Source organism: Scyliorhinus canicula, chromosome 23 (assembly GCF_902713615.1).
Source record: "Scyliorhinus canicula chromosome 23, sScyCan1.1, whole genome shotgun sequence".
Taxonomy (NCBI): Eukaryota; Metazoa; Chordata; class Chondrichthyes; order Carcharhiniformes; family Scyliorhinidae; genus Scyliorhinus; species Scyliorhinus canicula.
Window position 1 is genome coordinate 12,164,323 of NC_052168.1, and position 11,878 is coordinate 12,176,200.

At 47.8% G+C, this 11,878-nt stretch overlaps 1 protein-coding gene across 1 annotated transcript in view; it reads left to right on the forward strand.

Annotated features, from left to right (window-relative positions):
• LOC119956600 (somatostatin receptor type 5-like) overlaps positions 1-11,621 on the forward strand; it is a 139,767-nt gene extending 128,146 nt beyond the window's left edge. The window contains exon 2 of the mRNA XM_038783932.1: positions 10,047-11,621. Coding sequence (XP_038639860.1) covers positions 10,085-11,272 — 1,188 coding nt within the window. The 5' untranslated portion in view covers positions 10,047-10,084 and the 3' untranslated portion in view covers positions 11,273-11,621. The remainder of the gene's footprint in view (positions 1-10,046) is intronic.
• Positions 11,622-11,878: the final 257 nt, after the last annotated feature.

The following is an 11,878-nucleotide window of genomic DNA, read 5'->3' on the forward strand; positions in this document are numbered from 1 at the left end:
ACTCTAATACAGCACTCACAGTGAGAGCACTCTAATACAGCACTCACAGTGAGAGCACTCTAATACAGCACTCACAGTGAGAGCACTCTAATACAGCACTCACAGTGAGAGCACTCTAATACAGCACTCACAGTGAGAGCACTCTAATACAGCACATCTAATACAGCACTCACAGTGAGAGCACTCTAATACAGCACTCACAGTGAGAGCACTCTAATACAGCACTCACAGTGAGAGCACTCCTAATACAGCACTCACAGTGAGAGCACTCTAATACAGCACTCACAGTGAGAGCACTCTAATACAGCACTCACAGTGAGAGCACTCTAATACAGCACTCACAGTGAGAGCACTCTAATACAGCACTCACAGTGAGAGCACTCTAATACAGCACTCACAGTGAGAGCACTCTAATACAGCACTCACAGTGAGAGCACTCTAATACAGCACTCACAGTGAGAGCACTCTAATACAGCACTCACAGTGAGAGCACTCTAATACAGCACTCACAGTGAGAGCACTCTAATACAGCACACACAGTGAGAGCACTCTAATACAGCACTCACAGTGAGAGCACTCTAATACAGCACTCACAGTGAGAGCACTCTAATACAGCACTCACAGTGAGAGCACTCTAATACAGCACTCACAGTGAGAGCACTCTAAACAGCACTCACAGTGAGAGCACTCTAATACAGCACACACAGTGAGAGCACTCTAATACAGCACTCACAGTGAGAGCACTCTAATACAGCACTCACAGTGAGAGCACTCTAATACAGCACTCACAGTGAGAGCACTCTAATACAGCACTCACAGTGAGAGCACTCTAATACAGCACTCACAGTGAGAGCACTCTAATACAGCACTCACAGTGAGAGCACTCTAATACAGCACTCACAGTGAGAGCACTCTAATACAGCACTCACAGTGAGAGCACTCTAATACAGCACTCACAGTGAGAGCACTCTAATACAGCACTCACAGTGAGAGCACTCTAATACAGCACTCACAGTGAGAGCACTCTAATACAGCACTCACAGTGAGAGCACTCTAATACAGCACTCACAGTGAGAGCACTCTAATACAGCACTCACAGTGAGAGCACTCTAATACAGCACTCACAGTGAGAGCACTCTAATACAGCACTCACAGTGAGAGCACTCTAATACAGCACTCACAGTGAGAGCACTCTAATACAGCACTCACAGTGAGAGCACTCTAATACAGCACTCACAGTGAGAGCACTCTAATACAGCACTCACAGTGAGAGCACTCTAATACAGCACTCACAGTGAGAGCACTCTAATACAGCACTCACAGTGAGAGCACTCTAATACAGCACTCACAGTGAGAGAACTCTAATACAGCACTCACAGTGAGAGCACTCTAATACAGCACTCACAGTGAGAGCACTCTAATACAGCACTCACAGTGAGAGCAGCTCTAATACAGAACTCACAGTGAGAGCACTCTAATACAGCACTCACAGTGAGAGCACTCTAATACAGCACTCACAGTGAGAGCACTCTAATACAGCACTCACAGTGAGACTCACAGTGAGAGCACTCTAATACAGCACATCACATGAGAGCACTCTAATACCAGCTACTCACAGTGAGAGCACTCTAATACAGCACTCACGGTGAGAGCACTCTAATACAGCACTCACAGTGAGAAGCACTCTAATCAGCACTCACAGTGAGAGCACTCTAATACAGCACTCACAGTGAGAGCACTCTAATACAGCACTCACAGTGAGAGCACTCTAATACAGCACTCACAGTGAGAGCACTCTAATACAGCACTGTGAGAGCACTCTAATACAGCACTCACAGTGAGAGCACTCTAATACAGCACTCACAGTGAGAGCACTCTAATACAGCACTCACAGTGAGAGCACTCTAATACAGCACTCACACAGAGAGCAGCCTAATACAGCACTCACAGTGAGAGCACTCTAATACAGCACTCACAGTGAGAGCACTCTAATACAGCACTCACAGTGAGAGCACTCTAATACAGCACTCACAGTGAGAGCACTCTAATACAGCACTCACAGTGAGAGAACTCTAATACAGCACTCACAGTGAGAGCACTCTAATACAGCACTCACAGTGAGAGCACTCTAATACAGCACTCACAGTGAGAGCACTCTAATACAGCACTCACAGTGAGAGAACTCTAATACAGCACACACAGTGAGAGCACTCTAATACAGCACTCACTGTGAGAGCACTCTAATACAGCACTCACACAGAGAGCAGCCTAATACAGCACTCACAGTGAGAGCACTCTAATACAGCACTCACAGTGAGAGCACTCTAATACAGCACTCACAGTGAGAGAACTCTAATACAGCACTCACAGTGAGAGCACTCTAACACAGCACTCACAGTGAGAGCACTCTAATCCAGCACTCACAGTGAGAGCACTCTAATACAGCGCTCACAGTGAGAGCACTCTAATACAGCACTCACAGTGAGAGCACTCTAATACAGCACTCACACTGAGAGTACTCTAATACAGCACACACAGTGAGAGCACTCTAATTCAGCTCTCACAGTGAGAGAACTCTAATACAGCACTCAAACTGAGAGTACTCTAATACAGCACACACAGTGAGAGCACTCTAATACAGCACACACAGTGTGAGCACTCTAATACAGCACTCACAGTGAGAGCAGCCTAATACAGCACTCACACAGAGAGCAGCCTAATACAGCACTCACAGTGAGAGCACTCTAATACAGCACTCACAGTGAGAGCACTCTAATACAGCACTCACAGTGAGAGCACTCTAATACAGCACTCACAGTGAGAGCAGTCTAATACAGCACTCACAGTGAGAGCACCCTAATACAGCACTCACAGTGAGAGCACTCTAATACTGTACAGCACTCACAGTGAGAGCACTCTAATACAGCACTCACAGTGAGAGCACTCTAATACAGCACTCACAGTGAGAGCACTCTAATACAGCACTCACAGTGAGAGCACCCTAATACAGCACTCACAGTGAGAGCACTCTAATACAGCACTCACAGTGAGAGCACTCTAATACAGCACTCACAGTGAGAGCACTCTAATACAGCACACACAGTGAGAGCACCCTAATACAGCACTCACAGTGAGAGCACCCTAATACAGCACTCATAGTGAGAGCACTCTAATACAGCACTCACAGTGAGAGCACTCTAATACAGCACTCACAGTGAGAGCACTCTAATACAGCACTCACAGTGAGAGCACTCTAATACAGCACACACAGTGAGAGCACCCTAATACAGCACTCACACTGAGAGTACTCTAATACAGCACTCACAGTGAGAGCACTCTAATACAGCACTCACAGTGAGAGCACTCTAATACAGCACTCACAGTGAGAGCACCCTAATACAGCACTCACAGTGAGAGCACTCTAATACAGCACTCACAGTGAGAGCACTCTAATACAGCACTCACAGTGAGAGCACTCTAATACAGCACTCACAGTGAGAGCACTCTAATACAGCACTCACAGTGAGAGCACTCTAATTCAGCTCTCACAGTGAGAGCACTCTAATACAGCACTCACAGTGAGAGAACTCTAATGCAGCACTCACACTGAGAGTACTCTAATACAGCACACACAGTGAGAGCACTCTAATACAGCACACACAGTGAGAGCACTCTAATACAGCACTCACAGTGAGAGCAGCCTAATACAGCACTCACACAGAGAGCAGCCTAATACAGCACTCACAGTGAGAGCACTCTCATACAGCACTCACAGTGAGAGCACTCTAATACAGCACTCACAGTGAGAGCACTCTAATACAGCACTCACAGTGAGAGCACTCTAATACAGCACTCACAGTGAGAGCACCCTAATACAGCACTCACAGTGAGAGCACTCTAATACAGCACTCACAGTGAGAGCACTCTAATACCGTACAGCACTCACACTGAGAGTACTCTAATACAGCACTCACAGTGAGAGCACCCTAATACAGCACTCACAGTGAGAGCACCCTAATACAGCACTCACAGTGAGAGCATCCTAATACAGCACTCACAGTGAGAGCACTCTAATACAGCACTCACAGTGAGAGCACTCTAATACAGCACTCACAGTGAGAGCACCCTAATACAGCACTCACAGTGAGAGCACTCTAATACAGCACTCACAGTGAGAGCACCCTAATACAGCACTCACAGTGAGAGCACTCTAATACAGCACTCACAGTGAGAGCACTCTAATACAGCACTCACAGTGAGAGCACTCTAATACAGCACTCACAGTGAGAGAACTCTAATACAGCACTCACAGTGAGAGCACTCTAATACAGCACTCACAGTGAGAGCACTCTAATACAGCACTCACAATGAGAGCACTCTAATACAGCACTCACAGTGAGAGAACTCTAATACAGCACTCACAGTGAGAGCACTCTAATACAGCACTCACAGTGAGAGCACTCTAATACAGCACTCACAGTGAGAGCACTCTAATACAGCACTCACAGTGAGAGCACTCTAATACAGCACTCACAGTGAGAGCACTCTAATACAGCACTCACAGTGAGAGCACTCTAATACAGCACTCACTCAGAGAGCAGCCTAATACAGAACTCACAGTGAGAGCACTCTAATACAGCGCTCACAGTGAGAGCACTCTAATACAGCACTCACAGTGAGAGCACTCTAATACAGCACTCACAGTGAGAACACTCTAATACAGCACTCACAGTGAGAGCACTCTAATACAGCACTCACAGTGAGAGCACTCTAATACAGCACTCACAGTGAGAACACTCTAATACAGCACTCACAGTGAGAGCACTCTAATACAGCACTCACAGTGAGAACACTCTAATACAGCACTCACAGTGAGAGCACTCTAATACAGCACTCACAGTGAGAGCACTCTAATACAGCACTCACAGTGAGAGCACCCTAATACAGCACTCACAGTGAGAGCACTCTAATACAGCACACACAGTGAGAGCACTCTAATACAGCACTCACAGTGAGAGCACTCTAATACAGCACTCACAGTGAGAGCACTCTAATACAGCACTCACAGTGAGAGCACTCTAATACAGCACTCACAGTGAGCGCACCCTAATACAGCACTCACAGTGAGAGCACTCTAATACAGCACTCACTGTGAGAGAACTCTAATACAGCACTCACAGTGAGAGCACTCTAATACAGCACTCACAGTGAGAGCACTCTAATACAGCACTCACAGTGAGCGCACTCTAATACAGCACTCACAGTGAGAGCACTCTAATACAGCACTCACAGTGAGAACACTCTAATACAGCACTCACAGTGAGAGCACTCTAATACAGCACTCACAGTGAGAACACTCTAATACAGCACTCACAGTGAGAGCACTCTAATACAGCACTCACAGTGAGAGCACTCTAATACAGCACTCACAGTGAGAGCACCCTAATACAGCACTCACAGTGAGAGCACCCTAATACAGCACTCACAGTGAGAGCACTCTAATACAGCACTCACAGTGAGAGCACTCTAATACAGCACACACAGTGAGAGCACTCTAATACAGCACTCACAGTGAGAGCACTCTAATACAGCACTCACAGTGAGAGCACTCTAATACAGCACTCACAGTGAGAGCACTCTAATACAGCACTCACAGTGAGCGCACCCTAATACAGCACTCACAGTGAGAGCACTCTAATACAGCACTCACTGTGAGAGAACTCTAATACAGCACTCACAGTGAGAGCACTCTAATACAGCACTCACAGTGAGAGCACTCTAATACAGCACTCACAGTGAGAGAACTCTAATACAGCACACACAGTGAGAGCACTCTAATACAGCACTCACAGTGAGAGCACTCTAATACAGCACTCACACAGAGAGCAGCCTAATACAGCACTCACAGTGAGAGCACTCTAATACAGCACTCACAGTGAGAGCACTCTAATACAGCACTCACAGTGAGAGCACTCTAATACAGCACTCACAGTGAGAGCACTCTAATACAGCACTCACAGTGAGAGAACTCTAATACAGCACTCACAGTGAGAGCACTCTAATACAGCACTCACAGTGAGAGCACTCTAATACAGCACTCACAGTGAGAGCACTCTAATACAGCACTCACAGTGAGAGAACTCTAATACAGCACACACAGTGAGAGCACTCTAATACAGCACTCACTGTGAGAGCACTCTAATACAGCACTCACACAGAGAGCAGCCTAATACAGCACTCACAGTGAGAGCACTCTAATACAGCACTCACAGTGAGAGCACTCTAATACAGCACTCACAGTGAGAGCACTCTAATACAGCACACACAGTGAGAGCACTCTAATACAGCACTCACAGTGAGAGCACTCTAATACAGCACTCACAGTGAGAGCACTCTAATACAGCACTCACAGTGAGAGCACTCTAATACAGCACTCACAGTGAGCGCACCCTAATACAGCACTCACAGTGAGAGCACTCTAATACAGCACTCACAGTGAGAGCACTCTAATACAGCACTCACAGTGAGAGCACTCTAATACAGCACTCACAGTGAGAGCACTCTAATACAGCACTCACAGTGAGAGAACTCTAATACAGCACACACAGTGAGAGCACTCTAATACAGCACTCACAGTGAGAGCACTCTAATACAGCACTCACACAGAGAGCAGCCTAATACAGCACTCACAGTGAGAGCACTCTAATACAGCACTCACAGTGAGAGCACTCTAATACAGCACTCACAGTGAGAGCACTCTAATACAGCACTCACAGTGAGAGCACTCTAATACAGCACTCACAGTGAGAGAACTCTAATACAGCACTCACAGTGAGAGCACTCTAATACAGCACTCACAGTGAGAGCACTCTAATACAGCACTCACAGTGAGAGCACTCTAATACAGCACTCACAGTGAGAGCACTCTAATACAGCACACACAGTGAGAGCACTCTAATACAGCACTCACTGTGAGAGCACTCTAATACAGCACTCACACAGAGAGCAGCCTAATACAGCACTCACAGTGAGAGCACTCTAATACAGCACTCACAGTGAGAGCACTCTAATACAGCACTCACAGTGAGAGAACTCTAATACAGCACTCACAGTGAGAGCACTCTAACACAGCACTCACAGTGAGAGCACTCTAATCCAGCACTCACAGTGAGAGCACTCTAATACAGCACTCACAGTGACAGCACTCTAATACAGCACTCACAGTGAGAGCACTCCAATACAGCACTCACACTGAGAGTACTCTAATACAGCACACACAGTGAGAGCACTCTAATTCAGCTCTCACAGTGAGAGAACTCTAATACAGCACTCACAGTGAGAGTACTCTAATACAGCACACACAGTGAGAGCACTCTAATACAGCACACACAGTGTGAGCACTCTAATACAGCACTCACAGTGAGAGCAGCCTAATACAGCACTCACACAGAGAGCAGCCTAATACAGCACTCACAGTGAGAGCACTCTAATACAGCACTCACAGTGAGAGCACTCTAATACAGCACTCACAGTGAGAGCACTCTAATACAGCACTCACAGTGAGAGCAGTCTAATACAGCACTCACAGTGAGAGCACCCTAATACAGCACTCACAGTGAGAGCACTCTAATACTGTACAGCACTCACACTGAGAGTACTCTAATACAGCACTCACAGTGAGAGCACTCTAATACAGCACTCACAGTGAGAGCACTCTAATACAGCACTCACAGTGAGAGCACCCTAATACAGCACTCACAGTGAGAGCACTCTAATACAGCACTCACAGTGAGAGCACTCTAATACAGCACTCACAGTGAGAGCACTCTAATACAGCACACACAGTGAGAGCACCCTAATACAGCACTCACAGTGAGAGCACCCTAATACAGCACTCATAGTGAGAGCACTCTAATACAGCACTCACAGTGAGAGCACTCTAATACAGCACTCACAGTGAGAGCACTCTAATACAGCACTCACAGTGAGAGCACTCTAATACAGCACACACAGTGAGAGCACCCTAATACAGCACTCACACTGAGAGTACTCTAATACAGCACTCACAGTGAGAGCACTCTAATACAGCACTCACAGTGAGAGCACTCTAATACAGCACTCACAGTGAGAGCACCCTAATACAGCACTCACAGTGAGAGCACTCTAATACAGCACTCACAGTGAGAGCACTCTAATACAGCACTCACAGTGAGAGCACTCTAATACAGCACTCACAGTGAGAGCACTCTAATACAGCACTCACAGTGAGAGCACTCTAATTCAGCTCTCACAGTGAGAGCACTCTAATACAGCACTCACAGTGAGAGAACTCTAATGCAGCACTCACACTGAGAGTACTCTAATACAGCACACACAGTGAGAGCACTCTAATACAGCACACACAGTGAGAGCACTCTAATACAGCACTCACAGTGAGAGCAGCCTAATACAGCACTCACACAGAGAGCAGCCTAATACAGCACTCACAGTGAGAGCACTCTCATACAGCACTCACAGTGAGAGCACTCTAATACAGCACTCACAGTGAGAGCACTCTAATACAGCACTCACAGTGAGAGCACTCTAATACAGCACTCACAGTGAGAGCACCCTAATACAGCACTCACAGTGAGAGCACTCTAATACAGCACTCACAGTGAGAGCACTCTAATACTGTACAGCACTCACACTGAGAGTACTCTAATACAGCACTCACAGTGAGAGCACTCTAATACAGCACTCACAGTGAGAGCACCCTAATACAGCACTCACAGTGAGAGCACCCTAATACAGCACTCACAGTGAGAGCACTCTAATACAGCACTCACAGTGAGAGCATTCTAATACAGCACTCACAGTGAGAGCACTCTAATACAGCACTCACAGTGAGAGCACTCTAATACAGCACTCACAGTGAGAGCACTCTAATACAGCACTCACAGTGAGAGCACTCTAATACAGCACACACAGTGAGAGCACCCTAATACAGCACTCACAGTGAGAGCACCCTAATACAGCACTCACAGTGAGAGCACTCTAATACAGCACTCACAGTGAGAGCACTCTAATACAGCACTCACAGTGAGAGCACTCTAATACAGCACTCACAGTGAGAGCACTCTAATACAGCACACACAGTGAGAGCACCCTAATACAGCACTCACACTGAGAGTACTCTAATACAGCACTCACAGTGAGAGCACTCTAATACAGCACTCACAGTGAGAGCACTCTAATACAGCACTCACAGTGAGAGCACCCTAATACAGCACTCACACTGAGAGCACTCGAATACAGCACTCACAGTGAGAGCACTCTAATTCAGCTCTCACAGTGAGAGCATGGTAGCATGGTGGTTAGCATAAATGCTTCACAGGCCCAGGGTACCAGGTTCGATTCCCGGCTGGGTCACTGTCTGTGTGGAGTCTGCACGTCCTCCCCCTGTGTGCGTGGGTTTCCTCCGGGTGCTCCGGTTTCCTCCCACAGTCAAACGACGTTCAGATTAGGTGGATTGGCCATGCTAAATTGCCCTTCGTGACCAAAAAGGTGAGGAGAGGTTATTGGGTTACGGGGATGGGGTGGTGTAGACTCGATGGGCCGAATGGCCTCCTTCTGCACTGTGTGTCCTTTGTTCTATGTTCTCCCCTGATCCCCTTATTAATCAAGAACCTATCTAACTCTGTCTTGAAGACACTCAGTGATTTGGCCTCCACAGCCTTCTGCGGCAAAGAGTTCCACAGATTCACCACCCTCTGGCTGAAGAAACTCCTCCTCATCTCAGTTTTATTTTCATCCCATAAAAGAAAAAAGGAAAAACAATTTTTGTTGCTGTTACAGTCAGTGGTAACAGAAGGTAACAAATAAGCTTGAGCTAACATGGATTATGGAGAAGTATGGATTAACATGGTGAACGGGGATAAATATGGATTGACATGATTACCATGAATAAACCTACAGTGTTAACCTGGAGGAGCATAGTCAACATGAATGATTTTTGTTCATGCAGTTAATCCTTTGCTGACATGAATTTGTTTTTGTTTTTTCAGGAGTGCATTGTAGCTGGAGGCAACACGTTCTGGAAGCAATGGAGAAACCTTTATCCTACCTTGCGACAGCTTCGGCAAGTCCCAGATTTTACAGCGTGCCAACACTTTCCATTGAAAACATATCCGGTAACAGCACCTTGGAGCCGGCTAGCATGCGCAGCGGGCGCGTCGTGCTGATTCCCGCCATTTATTTCACCGTGTGCATCATCGGGCTGAGTGGGAACACCCTCATCATTCACGTCATCCTCCACTACGCCAAAATGGAGTCAGTCACCAACCTCTACATTTTGAACCTCGCCATCGCTGACGAGCTCTTCATGCTGGGCCTGCCCTTCCTGGCCATCCAGCACGCCTTGTCCTACTGGCCTTTTGGCTCGTTAATGTGCCGATTGGTCATGACGGTGGACGGGATCAACCAGTTCACCAGCATCTTCTGCCTCACCGTGATGAGCATCGACCGATACTTTGCCGTGGTGCACCCTGTTAAGTCCATCAGGTGGCGCAAACCCCACGTGGCCAAGATCATCAACGCCATGGTCTGGGCTATCTCCTTCGTGGTGGTCCTTCCAGTTGTCATCTTCTCGGATGTGAAGGCTGGCATGCACACCTGCAACATCAATTGGCCCGAGCCCATTATCATCTGGTCCACGGCATTCATCATTTACACGGCCACCCTAGGCTTCTTTGCCCCTCTGCTGGTCATTTGCCTCTGCTACCTTCTCATTGTGATCAAGGTGAAATCCTCAGGCAAGAAGGTGAGGGCCAATTCCACCAAGAGGAAGAAATCCGAGCGGCGGGTGACCTGGATGGTGGTCATCGTGGTGGCCGCCTTCGTCTTCTGCTGGCTCCCTTTCTACGTCATGAACATAGTCAACCTCGTGTCCACCATGCCCTCGGAGCCCGCCCTGGTGGGCCTCTACTTCTTCGTGGTGGTGCTGTCGTACGCCAACAGCTGCGCCAACCCCATCATCTACGGCTTCCTCTCGGACAACTTCAAGCAAGGCTTCCGCAAGGTCCTGTGCCGGACCACCAGGAAGGTGGACGACAAGAACCCGGGCAGCAGAGGGACGACCAGCACCTACATGGAGATGCGGCACATCAACAACATTGCCCAGAATGCCCAGGCGCAAGAGAACCTGCTGGCTGGCAGCTCGGAGCAGAAGATACCCAATGAAATCTTACCCAACTCAACCCAAAACGGGACACTGGAGATCAGCGACTTGTAAACCTTTGTGAAATATTGTGACTGCCCATATTGCTTTTTTGTAGTTGAATAAATCTGAATTTATCAAACCTTCTAGGCCATTTGACACGATGGGAACTGTACTGCCTAGTATTGGGTTAACGGGATTTACTGGGGGAAAGTTCCTTTGTTCGTACTCTGGTCCATGCTTCATTCCAAGGTGGTGACATTTGACCTCAGTGCCCGTTGGTTGGGGAGGCCGGGGGCAAAGGTCAATCAGGGTTTGATGCCAAGGAGCCCCAAGATCTTGCGCCCCAGCCATCAAGCAACTGGACAGCCGGGTCACGGGGCAATTGTTCACCCAACCCCTAATAGTTGTCCCAGCGGGAGGGGTGGGGAGGGGGGCCTGTTCCACAGTCACGGACCCGTCGGTCAAAGGCGAGCGCGTCGATCTGAAGGTCGGGTCCGAGCCTTAAGGAGGGAATGGGGCCAAATGGGAGGGAGGGGGAGAGGACAGTCAGCCAAGGGGGTCGGCACATTAAGACATCGGGACACATGAGTTTGGGAAAGGCAGGCGAATGGAGTTATCCCCAGCTCGTTTGGGTTGAAAAATCCATTTCAGGAGCTCCGCTACCCAGTCTGCAACCCT